Genomic DNA, 17563 nt, shown 5'->3' on the forward strand with positions numbered 1-17563 from the left:
GTTTAATTTTTATCATTACATTCTAAAAAATAATGAACTTTATCACAATATGCTAATTTTTTGAGAAGGACCTGTATATGGTGGACCTTCTCTACCAATGAGCTACGGGGTGCCCTACGACTTATTGCCATTTGCTTTGTTTGAGTATGTGATAGTGATGGAGATATTCACAAAGTCGAAAGGCCAGAGAAGTATAAATATAATACAGGTAAATATTGGTTATTGGCCGTAGCAGCAATATTGATATTGGATGTTGATGTTGGACCAATTTTTCAAATTTGTTTTTCACTTTGTCATTATGGACGGACCCTAAGCACTGGTGTAGTCTGCTTATGCCTTGGGGTTGATCTGCTTCCATCTACAAAAAGAGAAGCGCATTCTTTCATCTTCTATGCTTCCTTCGTTACTCCTGCCCAGCGTCTCCCCGGCATATTTTACTTTATCCCTACATCTTATGCTCCGATTCCCTTCCCCGTCCCTCACCGTCTCTGTGTCCTGACTTCAGTACCCGTCCATATGGTGACCGCTGGGTTGCAGCATGCTCAAGCGCTCCGGAAACCTGGCCTGGCAAACACCACCACAGTGTGTGTGTGTGTGTGTGTGTGTGTGTGGTGTTGCTTACACATTCACTTGCCAGGGTGTGCAGTCCAAAAAGCTTGAGATGAACATGACACGTCTAACTCTGTGACTTTCATTTGCTGCCCTGCCTTTCCAACCTGACAACAATCACAGCAGGAACCTGCGACTGTTCTGAAGGCCGTGGCTCAGACTCTGCACACCGTCTGCTTTCAGACAGCTCGAGTAGTTCAGTAATCCATCTTTGCAGACAAATGTAATTTGTAGTCTGGATATGCTGATTCATCTATCTTCATGCTGGAGTTTGCACATAGGAGGGTGACAACCTTTTAGCTAACAGGACCACGTTTAGACACAGCATCCTAACAATTGCATTAGAAATGACTCTAAAACTGAAACAAAGCAAAAAATTAGACCACTTTCAGGGGTTGGTATTTTGTAACCAATCAAAAGTGACGGCTTTGCCACTACGGACCGGCCGTTCTAAACAAACAATCTCAGTCAGGCAACACATGCGCAGAGGCTACCTCTTTGAAGAGGTGAAACATGAAGCTAACCAGAAGCAAGCTTTGCTCTCCTCTGGTTCTGTCTGGTCTGCCCTAGTGAATATGGCAACAATCACATTTGATTCACATGGAGGCTTTGAAGTGCTTCTGGCTGGACGCGAAGAAAGGCAACAGGACAATGAACAGCAGAGGAAATGCACAGGAAAACATCCACTTAGAGAATTGGGAACAATTGAGTCGAAGTAAGACTAAACACAAGGTGGGAAGACTTTGTAGCCTCACCACAAGAATTCAGATAGAGAAATGCATCCAGGCAGGTGTTTAATCAAATGTATAACCCTGTCCAATGGTCTTGTTCAAGATCAGGTCACAGAAGCAACTTAGACCTAGAGGGAAATATAAAGCTCCTTAACCCCAATGACACTGGACAAGAGGAGATATATAGATCCAGTGCACAAGTGTGAAACTCCAGTTCTGCCAGGTCTTTCCTGGGACCCGTTCTCACTGGGATGTGCCTGACAAGCCCCCAAAGGGAGACCCATTTATGCCAAATCACCTCAACCAAGGCCTTTCAGTCCTAAACCCAGCCAGCCTACGCAGGGCACTAATTTCAGCCTTGAGTGTTTGAGTTGGTGTTCTTTTAATCTTCATTCCTCTTTTTATTATAGGTGAACTAGTAGATTGAGATCTTACTTTTTTCCTCAGTCTCAGGAGCTTCTTGTCTTTACCACACCAAAGGAGCACCTACATTACTGATGGAGTCTCAGTTTGTCGGTTCCTTTCCTGCTCCATCCTCCACTTACATAGAAGACATAAAAGTCTCTTAAACTCCTTAGTTACTTAAAGGCGAAACTGAGTCTTGACTTGGGGGATGGCACCTGACTTCAATTGACCTACAGGAGGTGACTCAGAAACTTGTTAAAGGCCTTGACAAACCTTTGAGTCCTTGAAGACTTGGGACTTGGACCTTGTGGACAGAAGTTCCTATAATTTGGACCGTATGGCGGAGAACGCTCCAGGGCGTTGTGTCAGACGATTGTTTTTGAACCTATCCTATTCAGAAGCGTCAATGTTCTTGATAACACTAGCCATGGCTGGAATCTGGTAATCTGTCAAGTAATGTATGTAAAAGGCACTGACTGACACCCACTGCGTGCCCCTTCTGATGTACGTTTGATTTATCGTCCCTGTTGGTACAGTCAGTGGCTGCAGAGTGGGAGTTATGAGTTAGGCCTTAAAGCTGACGTCTTTTTTTAGAACATGGATGTAATTATTTAATATAGCAAAAAATTAGCCAACTAATCTTAATCTATTAAATATTTATCATGTTGGGTAATACGTTACAGCTCACAATGTTGCAGGAACTGAATGGCTACGTGGTGGTGTAGTTTGAAATCGGTCTTGCTGCAACATCATCGAAGCTGATTTATTCTTTACCAACATTTTCACACACACGAAACAAATTTTTCACATGGAGCCTTTCTCCATCTCGGAGATGTGAGGGGTGAGTTTGCAGCCTCACTTAGAAGGCTGTGTGATGTTTGAGGTCAAGACGACTGGAGAGACAAATTAAAATAAGGACTTTTCGCATCAGTTAAACCACGTCTGAAATTAGTTTTCACACTTTTAGCAAGTTGAAAAAGTTTGTCCTCACTTACTGGTTCCAGTCTGTTCAGCTAACTGGGAAAAGGCCTTGGGTAACAGATGGTAACAGACAGTATACGCCATAGCCTGCCAAGTAGATTTTGAACGTTCTTTGCTGCTTCCTAGATGCTTCTGTGTAACACACCGCCTGACAATTTGGAAAGTGTTTATTTTTACAAACTGGTTCCATGCTGGTTCTGCCTTCTATTCAAGCGCCGAGGGTTGTCGTGTCTACACCCGCGTAAACAATCTGACATTCGCTATCAAAACCGAAGGGAACTCCTCTCGACCGCCAGAACTAAATCCAGAGCAGCACCAGCTCTTTGTGGTCACAGTCAGGAGCTTCTTAACATTATTGGGCCCGAGTTGCGTTCATCATAACCCAAGGGACCGTTTTAACTGGGTGGAGGTTTACTGGATGTTTAAATAGCAGATCTTCAGGTGTTAAATAATCTCTGGTCTGCTAGCGGTGGCTGTTATGAACGTCAGCTGAGCAAACTACAAGACGCTGACATACACAGTGCATTACTCATGTTGCAACCACAAACCTCAGTGTGTTTTATTGGGATTTTGTGGGACAGGCCAACACAAAGTAGTGCATAATTGAGAAGTGGAAGGGAAAAGATACACGACGTGTAGAAGCACCTTTTACTATACTTCCAGCTGCAGATCTTTTGTGCTATGTTGCCATCGACTTTGCACACTGAGACACATTTGTGGCCATTCTCCTTTTTAAAATAGCTCAAGCTCAGCCAGACTGAAGCTGATTTTTAAGTCTCCCCAGAGATCGTCAACTGGATTTAGGTCAAGACTGGATAATTTAATCTAAACCATTCCACTGTAGCTCTGGATTTGTGTTTAGGGTCGTCGTCGTCCTGTAAGATGAACCTCAAGGACTGCATTGAATGGCCTTCCCAATGTCTGCTGGAGATAGGTATACCAGACCCCTGAGAAACTGGAAGGGTAAATGGATGAATGCTTTAAAGCTTATAGTTTTTAGCCATAATTGGGTGTGAGGCTTGAGCTGAAAACACTTATTGAACTAATTTATCTTTCGATATTTAAACAATTTGCCATCATAGGCGACATTCACTCAGTGATTTATGACCCGCAGGTGCAGAAAACGAATGTCAACGTCACACCACAGTGCATTGTGTACGGAAGCAATAATGGATGGAGTCATTTATGGATCGATTTTAACGTTTATTTAGCAATGGGAGCTGACGGTGTCGTCACGAAATCACAAGACGAAGGAAGCGAATAAGAAGAAAGCACAACTTGACTGCGATTTCTGTAGGGAAGTCAGTTTGGATGTTTAATCAGAGCTAAGAGTTGGGGGATTGTGATGTGCTTCAGTGACACAAACTTCTTTCATAAGTTCATGATTACAATGTTCAGCCATCGTTTATGTCCTGATTTACTGTATCTGGTATTTTCTGATGCAGAATTATGACGCATGTCTCATATCAATCACATTAAAAGCCACATAAAATGCGACATGAGCGTTCGGATTGCAGGTGCTTTGCAAACTGTTTATCTGAACTTGTTCCACTTTATGGAAGTGGCACAGATCAAATTTTTGAGGGGTGAAAGATCAGAATTGGGCTATTGAAGACTGTGCAAAAAAAACCCCCAAAAAAAACAAAGAAAAAAAGTGGATTTAGATGTAGCCATAGTAATCAGAAGGAATTAATCTTTCCAAAGATGTCATAAAGACTTTTGTCTAAAAAACCTGACGAGACGCCTACACCTTTCAGTGTCTGCTGGAATAACAAATGGTTTGAAGCAAGAGCCCAGTGACTCTTTAAGAGCCTCCTGCTAGAAGGACACAGGCATCAAAGTCCAGCAAAGAGAAAAAAAATAGAGGCGAATAGGAGCACAGTAGTAGAAGTTAGTTTGTGTTAAGGCTAAACGTGGGCTGGACTCCTGAAACAATGAAGTCAGTCATCAGGGGAGCCGGTGGAGGTGAAGGGCGGCGGAAAGGGGGGACTGGGTAAGGACAGCTGTTTCTAATCAGTTGCTTCCATGTGATTGACGGTCTGCCTGACTGCTGGCTGATTGGGACAATTGTCAGTAAAAGTGTACGATTAAAAGCAGACTTCTCCTTTAATTTTCATCGCTTAACCACCGACTAGCTCGTAGATTGATTTAGTGACACGGCAGCAAGCTAGCATACTAACTAACTAAGTGTTCGGCTATGCAGCAGTGCTCAAACGATGGTCCGAGGACCGTGATGTTTGGATGATGTAACCCAGCCGCTCCCTTCTGCTGCGCCACGCTTCCTCCAATCCTTACGGACTCTCTCTCTCTCTCTCGCTGTTGTAAAAACTCACTGGTAACCCCGTGTCCTCCCCCCACCGTCTCCCAGAAGTTTCTCATGTTGATGTTCTCTCTACTGCGTCAATAAAAAGCCAGCTTTTGTTAAAATTCCTCCACATTCCGTTGCTACCCCGCCCTCCACATGACAGAGTCAGACTAGCATGAACAAAAACATTAGGTAGGCCAAGTTCATGTCTGGGAGGGATCGCTAACGGGGTCCCGCGGGGAGCTGCTCCGAGGACCAGATGTGCTTTTAGCCGGGGGGGGGAAAGGAGCAGGGGTACGTTCAAGAGCCTTCGGATGGAGGATTGGAGTTTGTTTTTTTTGTTTTTTCAATGGGCGGAGGGGAGAATGGAGGAAAGGATGGTGGAAGAAAATGGCTCAAAACGACACAGTGGGATTAAGGAAAAGAATTTAGTCCTTCAGATTTGTGGGTTTTTTTTTTTTTGCCCCCAGTTAACAACGATTAAATATTGAGTGAAATGGGCGACATAGAGGAATCCTTCAATCTTCACAAAAATCAAGCCTAAGTTTAAGCAAACAGCTTGGAGAAAAATCTGTAAGCTTCTTCATTAGGCATGCCTGGGGATGTATTTTAAAGCAACACCTCAAACAATCGGCTTCATTCAGTGACATCAGCAACTCGGATATCAGGGAGAGAGTTGTGGACCTCTACAGGTCTGTTCACTCCTGGAGTTCAATTTCCTGCTGCCCAAAGCTGCAAAGTTTGTTTCCTTAATGGGCAGTATTATGTTAAATCAACTTTTTTGAGCTTTACATGGTGTCATAATTCTTCATCAAAAACATAAGTGAAGTACTACCTTGATTCTTCCATGCATGTTTGAGAAATTATTTAATCTCCATGGCAACCACTCAGCTGTGTAAAACACCTGGGTGAAGCTAGCGCTGCAGTTTCTGAGCTATCGCCTCTCAGAGCAGCCCTCTGCCGTGACTTCCCCATTAAGCTCCTTCAGACTAGCCAGCAGCAATTGGCAAACACCTGGAGGAACTGCACATCTGCTGAACTCGTTATACAAGCTACTTCTCAGTGCAACGCTGGTAAAAACACTGTTAAAGGGTTAATGGAGAAGTGATGTGTGATGACTTCCTGAAGCCACAGTTTCAGAAAGAGCAGGAGTTTTTAAAGAGACAGAGGCCCAATTTCAAGGAATTAAATCAGTAAGTAAAATTTCTTTCAAGTTATATTTGATAAATACGACATTTTTATAACAAGTGGAGGTAACATAGGTACTTGATTGTGTTATAAAATGGGACTATGTGCCTGGAAAATACATAATACAGGCCCTTTAAAAATCTCAGTTCTGTCAGATGGAATGGATCAAAATTACAGCAAACTATTGTGAGAAGCTTTTTAAAAGTTACCCAAAACATTTGAAGTAAGTCGTACCATTTGAATTCAATTGTACAGAATACAAAAAATATTTCTGCAAACTTTTGAATTTGAATAAAATGCAAGATAAATCCCATTCTTTCTTTTTTCATGCATTTTTAGCAAAAGAGAAAAGTTTGGTAAAAAAAAAACAGGAAAGTTTTAGTCTGATTCAAAGTCAGCTGCTCAATGTGCTAATGGTGGAGAAACAACTTACCATTACAGGAAAACTGTTTACCCGCCGTCGTTGGTGACTATGCTAACTAGCTTTAGCATTCACGGCAGACTCTACTGTCGGAAACTAGCTGAAGTGTAGTAGAGAGCAAAGAGGAGCTTGATTGACAGCGCTAAGACTCTCCTCTTGGCTCTGATTGGTTGTTTTTGACCAGGCGTGGCACATTTTTTGCAGATTGAAGAAGAGCTCTCTTTTTTTTTTCCCCAGAGTATTTGTCTCACGATGTGCTGTCGTGACATGGTGACATTTTTAACATAAAACATATTGTTTACAAAAGTTACGCACTGCAGCTTTAAAATGGGTGAGGTGAGGTCAAATGACAGCCGTTGGGCCCCCGCCCCCCCCGCCACGCTCGCTCCAGAGGGCCACGTCATGAACGAGACTCTCCCAACCGCTCGTGCGCCGTCTCATTTTGCTCAGCTGACCTCCTGTTATCGCTTTGTGGGGAGGAAGAAGAAGAATCCTCTGCGGGCAGCTGGTAATGTGGGTTAACCACTCGGAGCTGGCTGACAGCAGAATGTTTTCAAAGGCGAAGGGGGGTGGCAGGAAGAGCCAAACACGCCCCCCTCTTCGTCTAACGAGGAGCTTGTGACCGTGCTGTGTGATGTGTCTGATAATCTCCGTGGACATCCCGAACCGGGGTCGAAATCACATGAAACTAATGTAAACAGAAGCATGGCGGCTGATGGCTGGCTGGAGTGAGGCTTGAAATTATAAGATTGTTAGCGAATTTAAAAAAAGTGACTAAAACGATATAGTTTATTCTCTTTTTAACGTCATTTCATAATTACTCAGGAACTCCTTGGTAGGACTGGGTTACGCCTTGAGAACTGCATGCTACAGGTTTAGTGCGGCGTCTGAAACATGCTGTCAAGAAAGCGATATGTTCACTGCGTAGACTAATTTATTGAATTAACTCTGTTGAAAAAGTCAGATGCTTTTATTTCGCTGACGTTTGTGTTGATTTAGATGATTACGGTCTCCAGCTGATGAACTCGGTTTCTCAGGAAATTACACTGCATAAATACAATATCTTGCCGAGTATTTTTGGTCAAGTTTCTAGTGCAAATATCTTAGTTTACTTGAAATAATACAAAACTTACTTACAAGTAACTTTTTAGCAAGATGCAGCAGCTTGTTTTAAGTCATTAATTCCTTAATATTGCCGAAAAAGTACTAGCTTCACTGGCAGATTATTTCACTTATAACTAATACCAGTCTCTACCTTCAGCATCTTTTTCTAACTCAATTCTTCCTTCCACTCAACTTCCCATTAATATAATTGAATACAGTATTCAGTTGGCAGTCAGGTAGAGGCTAACTAAGCTGCTGCTTAGGGTTCAGCTTTTTATATTGTTTATTAGCATTAAATTAGTTTTGACGGTTTTCACGTTGATGAAAAATTCTGACTTGTTGGAAATTTAAACCTAAGACTGAAAGGAATTGGGAAGTTTGCTCTGTAAAAGTGAAAAAAAAAATCCTCGTTGTTTGATTGTTTTGTGTTGCCATTGTTACTCTCTGACGCTATGAATTTAATCTTCGTGTGTGAACTTCAGCTTCTGCCCAAACAGCTTTCACACCAGTTAGGGTTCAGTTGCCTCCCATAAATGCTTTTAACATATTTAAGTTAATTTTAGTAACCAGTAATACGTGAAGCACTGCTAGTTGTGGTGATGTTTTTTAACAGGAAGTTGGGCCCCTAAAGCTGATTCTGCCCAAGGCACCACATAATCTTTTTGCCGGCCCTGCTTACTGTCCTTTTTGGTTTGCTTTTTTTTTTTATTGACAGCATGAGTTCTGATGAAAAGTTCAATTCTTTCAGCATATAGCACGTGATTTCTTTTCTTGTTTATTATGGAGTTATTTAAGCCCAATGAAAGTGTGAGGAGCAGCACCTCCAGCGCTTTACCCGGGCTGCTCCGTCCATCCACCCATCTCGTCCTCATCCATCCTCAGCTCTCTACCTCTTTCGCCTCCTCAGCTCTCTTCATCTTCTCTCCCTCCTCCAGACAGACCTTTATTTTTTTCCCTTCTCTGGGAAACTGTTGCGCCTTGAGTAAAGACGCCCTTAACTAGATCTGATCGCTGGATGGGCGCCTTCAAAATAAAAGCACGGATGAAACGGAGGCTAAAAATACCAAAAGGAACTGGGGAGCGCCCGGAAGCGCTGCTAAAAATGCGTGTTTTCAAAAAAAAAAAAAAATTAAGGGGGAAATCATTACGACTACATATTGAATAGGTTGTTAGAAAGTTCTAACATCTAAATTCCGAGAAATTGTTTGACTTCACGGCAAGGAAATGTAAGGGTTTAGCTTAAATCTTTTGTAGTTAAGGATTTAATTTTCTTTAGAAGCCGAAATATACATTTTATGTTTCCAAATGCCCGTTTTTAAACATTGATTTTGAAGTTTGAGCCGGATGTCTTTCGTCTTAGATTCTGTCCAACATGCCTAGCAGCAGCTGAGACTCTCCTCCACATACACACACACACGCACATTTACAAATCTGACTCCTAGTCCAAAACAATGAGTGCGCACGACGCGCAGCTTGCTCCAAACCTCTCCAACAAATGCGGACTTTTCCCTGCAGGACCACCCGTAGCATGCGTCTCAAGGAGAAGGACCACGGGAGTATAACTTGACAATTATTTGGAGTTTTTGTTTGTCTTTTTTCTCCTCTTTTATGAGTGTGTATGAGTCTGTGGAGAAACTATGCCGTTCTGCAAGCGCACCATTCTCCCCAAAGATGTGTGCAAGCCCGACGGCGGCGGCGGGAAGCTGCGGGCGGAGGTGTTCGGGGAGCTGGCGGGCGTATGCGGCTCGTCCTTGTGCTCGGTGCTGCGGCAGCTCTCGGATCTGTCCCGGCACTCGGTGAGCATCCTGGAGGAGCTGGAGGGGGAGCTGGTGTCCGTGTGCCGCCGCTCCGGCGCGCTGGAGGGCAGACTGGTCCGGCTGCAGAGGCACGTCGCCGAGCTGCTCAGCAAGCCCCCGCCAAGAGGTAAGTGGAAATGAAGAAGAAGAAGAAAAAATAAATACCAATGTGCAAGAGGTCAAGGAAAAAAAATAAATAAAAAACTCACCTGGAGTATATTATGTGCGGCTCCCAGCTGCTGGTTGTCACACTCAGAGCCATGCTTGAGTTTAGTGTAGGTGTCGTGTTTGCAAATTCCTATTCAGCCTCCGCACATCCTCAAAAAGTGGTAAAAGGTATTATATTTATGTATATAAATGTAAGGCCTGACGAAATATTAAATTCATTCAAAAGAAACGAGTTGAGCTTAAATACGTCGTTACATTTTGTTGCGGCAGGACTATTTAATCACATTGTATGTAGTTTTATTTTTTTCTTACAGGATTTTACTTTTATGCCAAAATTTGAGTCTTATGTACATTTTCACCGTGAACTGTTGTCAGAAACTAGCGGCTATACTCTTGCTAGCTAGCTAGTTAGCTTGCTTTATCCTTGCTTGCTCGGAAAAAGCTAGCTAGTTTTTTACGTCCTTCATGGGTAATTGCAAATTTATTGTCATTTGGCTGCTGGACAAGGTTCATTTTAGCTATTTGCTCACTTCTGTTGACAACCCATTTGATATTTTTATTTGCAATTTTTTTGTCCATTGCTGTTGTAACGCCAGTTTTAAATTCTATTAATAGTAGTCTTCTAGTTGAGTGATGAAACCTACAGAAACCCTGTTGTTAAAGGATAGAAGTTGTAGTTTTGTGTTCAGTTGCTTTAAATTTTATATTAAAAACGAAACAGGATATTGATTAAAATCTCACATGAAACTTGAGTTTACTTGATGTTAAAGGAGGCGGAGTTAATCAAATTAGAGGAAAAAAAACAGTGGGTCAAAATCTGCATGCAAGCTCCTTCTTTCTTATGAGCGCACGTGACTTTTACTCATGAACTTGCTGGTTTCCAGGATGCTCCTGAATGCAGCACGTGGGTGTGGAGAGAAAAATGTGAACTTGGGCTGAAGTGCAGGGATGTTTTGCGTGCTTTTGTCGTTTTGTCACCTTACCTGTCGCACGTGTCCATCTGGCTTCCCTCCCGGTCTGGTGTAATGCTTTGTTTAGTTTTTATGTTGTCATTCCAGAGCTCTGAGGATGTCACAGCCCAGCTGTAGTATTAAAAATTAGTCCTGTACAGACTCAGCTTACATTGACTCACAGAAGTGATTTAATTTGTATGTTTGTAAGATGTATGTGTGAAGTTTCTCTTGAAGTGTTTCAGTGTTCTCCTGTAAATCTGAGCTTTTTGGGTTCACCTTGCTAGTACCGGGTTGGACCCGACTTTTGCCTTCAGAACTACTTTGAATCTGGGCAGTGTTGATTTAACAAGGCGGGCAAAAACAATTCCAAGAGATTTTAGCTCATGTTGACAGGACAGCATCATACAGTTCAATTGTTTGTATAACTGGTAAAGTTTATGTTGCTATGACTGCAGACAAATCGACCTTTTACCCGAAGTATAGCGCAGTGACTGATAGAAAAAAAAAATGCAAAAGTTTCTGCTCATCTGGTCACCAGTCTCAAAAGTCAAGTGATGTCAGTTCTTAAATGATGGGAAATATTTTATTCATTTCTTCGTCCTCCAGCTCTTCTTCACATGATCCTGAAATCACCATCTCTGTGATAAAACATAGTGATGGCAGCATGATTTATTTATTTTCATATCGATGTGTTAGAATGATTCAGTGCTTCTCTCCTTTACAATTACAATATATTACTTTTTTGGCCCATATGCATGTAACCCCAATAAACTACATTCAAGTTTCTGGTTATAAAGTTGCATTGTAGTATTTTGCTAGCCTGGCAATGGCTGCTCTTTGCAATTTCGCTCTATTCTCATTTCCCTTCAGTGTTCTGTCTGGGCTTTCTCCCATTGAGCTGGATTTCAAAACCAGGCCAGGCCAATCAGCAATCAGAAAATATCGATGATGTAGATTTTTTGAGATGACTGTTAATGTTAACTCAATATTTGAAAGCATGGAGTGAACAACGATAGGGAGACTACAACTTTAAAACGGTGCAGAAAATCGATGTCGTCTTTCACAACTTCTCCTGTTAGCTGATTGACCCGGTGAAATTCTGCAGGAGAAATTGTGCTTTATGGTAGGAAAGCCCAAATGAAGAGAGATGAGAATTGAGCAGATTTGCATAGGAAAGCAGTGGGGAATGGTTGTTTACAGTGGTAAACTTTATAGCGTTGGGCTGGTGCATTACACATGTCACGGACAAACGTTAGTGATTGTATAAAATTTAAAATGTCAACAGAGTCCACGCCTCCAGGAAGCAGTCGTTTCTCAATAGCCAAGAGTCCATTGCCCTCCGGACGAAGCAAAGTGCAGAACTGGTTTCTACCAGGCTAGTATTTTTACAAGACTCCACAACAAAAGAAAAAAAATGTGGATTGCATTTGGCCAAAAGCGGGAGAACTAGCAACATTTTCTAAGCGAATAAGGCGCCGCCCAGATGGAACGATGGCAGATTTGCACCTTAGCATTAATCTCTGCACAGACTTTGCACTGGTTTCCCTCCCCTGCTTACATTATAGGCCTCAAGAGTGACCAAAAGAGTGAAGCAAGAAGGCTGCTAACATGAGGCAGCCAGCAGTCTGTCTGTGTGTGAGAGTTAGTATGTATAGTATCACCAGACAGAAAGAGAAACACCCTTTAAACACAGACCAGATGCGGAGCTGGAAGGAGAGGAAGAAAGATTAAAAAAAAAGAAGAAAAGAAAAGCAAGTCGTTCTTTAGCTGACTTCCCAAGGATCCGTGTGTGTAGGTGCTCCTCTCTGTGGTGCTGGGATGCATCATCTTAACTCTTCTTCTCAAAATTCTGCGTGGGTTCTTCCTGTATTGCTACCACGTGGGCAGAATCACACAGCTTAAACAATCAATACGCGCGTTGTGGGGCCTTCATCTTCACTGCATCTTTATTTTTTTGATTTCACCTCCTACTGTTTCAATAAAGATAGAAAACGCTGAGGCCGAAGTCGCTAACGTAACGAGGTGAAATGTTTTTTTGTTGTTGTTGATTTTAGCTCAAGGGCTGGTTTGATGTTGCCAAAATATGTCAGTGTTTGCAAAAGTTTAAACACAAATGTTTTATTTAAAACTTACTGCTGCTGAAGTAGTATAAACGATTAATTATTACGGTTTCAATGATGTTTCTGTAACATGTTGTTTTGACTTGGATACATTGACCGAGCTAAACAGGAAAAACAACTTTTATTAACTTTATTAACTTTTAACTTTTACTTTTGGATTTTTTTTTGCACAGATTGTTGTAAACTAATCTTTAATTGTGATTTTAATTTTATCTGACATAAAAAAAACATGGAAAAATTTAGCCTGTTTATGCTGGTGGTTTGTATTTAGTGCAGTCTGCTTTGTGAGTCCAGTGCAGAAAGAAAACATAAAACGAAGCAGATTGCAATGATTTGTAAATTGCCTCACCTATTTTCTCATTATTTTATGTGCGATAATGTTGAAACATTATACCGATTCTACTAGTACTAGTAAGGTTGTTTTTTGTAAAAGAGTATATACTTCCATTTGTGAATTTCTTTAATTTGCCTGATTAATCCCTGTCACTGCCACCTGCGTTTATGCTTGGCTAGCATCTGACACCTTGGGGGATTTCAAATTTGCTAGCTTGAAACCAGCTAACATTCCCCCCCCCTTCATTCATGTGCAGAAAAATCACTCGCACGTGTGCTTTTCCGCGAGTAACAACTGCTGACATTCCCCCCGTCCACCTGCCAAAAGTAGGGAAACAAACACTGAAACACATGTTCCGGCCCCAGATGAGGGGATTTTTTCCACCCAGTTCGGAGTTTGTACAAGAGTCAGATCTGCCCCGGCCTGTTTCCAGAAAACCGTTGCACAGAGGATCGAAGCTGGGTTCCTCTGCCCAAGGAGAGGAGGAAGGAGTCGCACTGATACAGAGAGGATGTTGATCTTGAGTTGAGGAAGGATGATATCAGGGGGGAAGGCGTGCATGTGTGGTACACTTTCCACTGGAAGTTGTCACTCAGAAGGGCCTGAACTTGAGGACTTTGTCCTCTGGAGCTTTCTCACACTGGACTTATTTCCTGCCACGTTCTGTTGGCTGCTGTTCACCTTAAGGGGACAAAGTGTTCCAAACATGTCGAAGAAAGCAGCAATGCATTCTTTTTGCAACGTTTCAACTGGATTTTTCAGATTACACCTCTTCTACCTTGTTTTTATAAGCTTATGATTAGATGGAATACTGAAACGTTATGTGTCTTTGCCAAAAACATTGAAGGGATTGCTTACATCTGTCAAAAGGGGTTTGTGTTTAGTAGCTATGAGCAATAAATATCCTACCTGCTGTATATAATTCCTTTCAATCGAGGTCATAGGTCCATGTATAAGGTCACTGCATGTGAATAACCTTCCTCCTGAGCAACATTTCAAATCGTCTCAGTAACAAAATCTGTTGATATCTGAAAGTGGATGAAAGCTAGCAAAGTCCTGTTATTGACCTCCTTGTCTGGGCTAAGAAGAGACAAAACGGACTGACCAACATGTCACGGTTTGGAATTTAAAAATCTATATTACATGTAATTAATATTGTACAGTATCTCTGGCAAATGGCTTTCCTGGTCTCTATCAATGAGTCTGTGCATCTTTAAAAAGGTCTTAATTCATGTATCTAAAATTAAGGCCTTAAACTTTCTTAAATTAATTTAAAAAGTAGTAAGTTGGCTGTAGAAACTTTAATCTCGTACATGGAGATTTCTGTCAGGCAAAAGCTTGAGTCATTGGTTGAGGCTACCAATAACAACCTGCTAACATATCCTTGTTAGCTAGCTAGCGTTTTTGCGTCAATCATGGGTAAGTTCAAATTTATTGCCTGTTGACTAGACAGCGTTCGCCTTTGCCAGTGGCTCACTATTGCCAACCCAAAGCTTAGCACCTAGGTTTATTATTTTTTTGGTCTTTAATTCAAGGTGGCAATAAAAAAAGGTCTTAAAATGTCTTAAATTTGTCTTGCTAAAATCTGCAGGAACTCTGGTTATATTTAGTAGAAATTCATATTAGTTGTTCACATAGACCACAGCTATCAGCAGGTCAGAAAGAAAGCCAAGACCAAAGTTGACTTCTACTATTTTAAAACAACTGTAATCTAAAAAACCTCTCAGTGGCTAATGCTATCGTTACTTTTTATGCTTCTAACCCAGGTCACGCTAGTGTTGGATGGTTATTTACACAGATGTCAATAATTATTCATTTAGGAAATGGACATGTGAAAGTATGAGATGGATTGACGTACCAACAAAGGAACATTTAAATCATTACTGGTCCAAATAACTTCCTGTTACACACACAAAACAGCATAATATGTATTTTAGCCCTTTAAATAACCATAGAAAGTATGTATCCTAATGAAGAGTATTTAATTTACTGACTTAACTCCTTCCCTTTTCCATCTGGTAGATTCGCTGGCCAGTTTTGCATCATCGCTATGGATCATGAGTAAATAATCACAGACCTTCATGTAAATAACCCTCTGAACCGAATATGGCTTTTATAAACTGGTTTTAGCATAAACTCCTGGGACATTTTGTGGGATTTGAGTTTTTTCTTTGTACGACAATAATAAATGTATTGCTTATCTGATTTGTAGTTAGATCTTAAACCAGAACCATGTTCTGAAAAATATGAACTATTGCTTTAAACTGAATGAAATGTGCTAGTAAAATATGATTAAGATATTTAAAAAAAACATACTTTGTTTTAAATTCTGTATAAAACTAAATACTCTCTGCGCTCTTAAAGGAAACTTTGAAAGCTTATTTCATTTCTTAGGCCTATATTGAGTTAAGGGTAGTTTCTATGTAATTAAGCTTTTATTTTACACTTTTATTTTGGAGTAGCTAATGGGTCTAAAGTGTTTGTTGAGGCAACAAGAGCGAATCCTTCCTCCCTCTCCTCGTTCTCACGGTACGTCAACCTAATTACTCAAACGTCCTTCCTCCAACTCTGAAAACTTTGGGAAAAACAAAAAAGAAGCTCAAATGAAAACTTTAAATTAAACCGATATTCATTCGATTTTTCTTTATTTTTTTAATCACGAATCTCTAACTTTTCCGGCTCAAGTTTTATAATCCCACACACATTTTTTTTTGTTTGTTATTTTTTTATTTATTGTGGATGCAGGCCATGTACCTCAATATGTTTCAGAATCTCTCCTCTTCTCCTCATCCTCCCCCACCATCGCTCTCTTCCTACAGGCGATGATTCAGAGGCTTTCGGACCAACTTCTCTCCATCCGCGGAGCACGGAGAAAGACTTTTATTTTCAGAGTCCACACTCAATTTTTCAAGTCTTAAATTCGCCGAGTTGCCAGAAGTGATTTGATTAGCAAAGAAATAGTTGGAACTAATAAATAATGTTGATATAAAAGGTATTTTTTTGATAGTAAAAGAACGTTCCATGATATTTTATTCTATTCAGATGAAGCCATGTATTGATTTTCTTCCTTACGATAAAGTGCTCTTATAGTGCTCAATGTTTATTAAAAACAAAGAAATATTTATTTTTCTCACAATATTGTCAGATTTCTTAAATTAGCATCCAGATATGCGAAAAAGTTCAGTAAGAACCTTAAATTGTTGCAAATATTACAATAAAAAACACACAAATATGTACAAATATACCCCTAGAAGCTCATTTGCGTTTTTATGATTAAATTCTGACGCAGAAAATGTCGTCACTGAGGTGACCGTAGTGGATAAAGACCCTCCGACGGAGACTGGGGGTCGGCTGCGCTCGCGTTCATCTGCGTGCGTTTACACATGCGAGACAAAGTGCTGTTCTCTGCAAAATGAACGCGAGTCACGGCTAAAGGTCAAAGAGTGAAGGAGAAGAAAACCAGCTTCCTGTCACGGCTCACAGCTCGGCCCTTTCTTTTTCTCTTACACAAACTCATAACAAAAACAATTCATCGTTTCAGAGGACTTTACGTTCATTCCCATGCTAGGAGCTTCTGATTAACCTCATGCTGCATCACCTTATAGGTCGGACGTTGGTTCAGCCAAACAAGCACATTTTTCTTGATCATAAATTCTCCCCGAAATGATTGCGCGAAATGATAATATCGATGTTTTGAGACCATTTTCAGTAAATATCATGATACTACAAGCAAATGAATTCTTTAAAGATAATCTCAAAGTGGATGCAAAGTGAGACACTTTCATCTCCCCAAACACTTTGCGATGTTTCCGATGTATAAAAGGCCGATAATTATATTTTCTACATAATCATGGCAACTAGTCATTAAAGGTATGTTTCCATTTTTTTTTAGATTCTGGAGACTCACTGTCTTCTTGGATGTTTTTGTGTTTTGTTTATGGAGATTAAGTTGAGCTGAGCTGGTTTCATTGTGGTTAGGGCTTAAAAATCTGTGTGAAAATGTTTTTGAAGAGTTAATTTACAACGAAAACAGTAACACTGTCTGCAAGAGACGGGAACGCCGTAAATATGTGCGCAAAACTTTGTGGATATTTTGTTTTTGTTGAAAAAAACACTGAAGCGTCAAGCCCCTTAAACTTGCGAGTAGTTGTCGATTTTTACAGAAGAGCTATGGATTCAACACTTGAATGTGAAAATTTCCAGGACTTAAGATTCAACATCTTGCCAAATTCTCACGTTTCTTTGGTGTTTGGAATCTAATGTGTTATTGATGCGCCTGTTGAGAAGTAAATGTAAAAGATTTTCGTCCTGCCGTGAATTTCAAAGTCCCGCTCCATCATCCTCCTGCGACTTCCTGTCGACTTCTTTGCCTTTTTCTTAAGCAGCAACGCCTGGCCATTAATCACGTGACTTGCGTGATTTGAAAACCGTGTTTTTACAGAATTCAA

The 17563-nt window shown here is 40.9% G+C and overlaps 1 protein-coding gene across 1 annotated transcript in view; it reads left to right on the top strand.

Moving 5' to 3' along the window:
• The first annotated feature begins 8714 nt into the window (after positions 1 to 8714).
• The window catches only part of nhsl2 (NHS-like 2), a 120917-nt gene continuing 112068 nt past the window's right edge, over positions 8715 to 17563 (top strand). Inside the window, exon 1 of the mRNA XM_016676227.1 lies at positions 8715 to 9667. Within this exon, the coding sequence (XP_016531713.1) occupies positions 9382 to 9667 (286 nt within the window). The 5' untranslated portion in view covers positions 8715 to 9381. The remainder of the gene's footprint in view (positions 9668 to 17563) is intronic.

Source organism: Poecilia formosa, unplaced genomic scaffold (genome assembly GCF_000485575.1).
Source record: "Poecilia formosa unplaced genomic scaffold, Poecilia_formosa-5.1.2 Scaffold130, whole genome shotgun sequence".
Taxonomy (NCBI): domain Eukaryota; kingdom Metazoa; phylum Chordata; class Actinopteri; order Cyprinodontiformes; family Poeciliidae; genus Poecilia; species Poecilia formosa.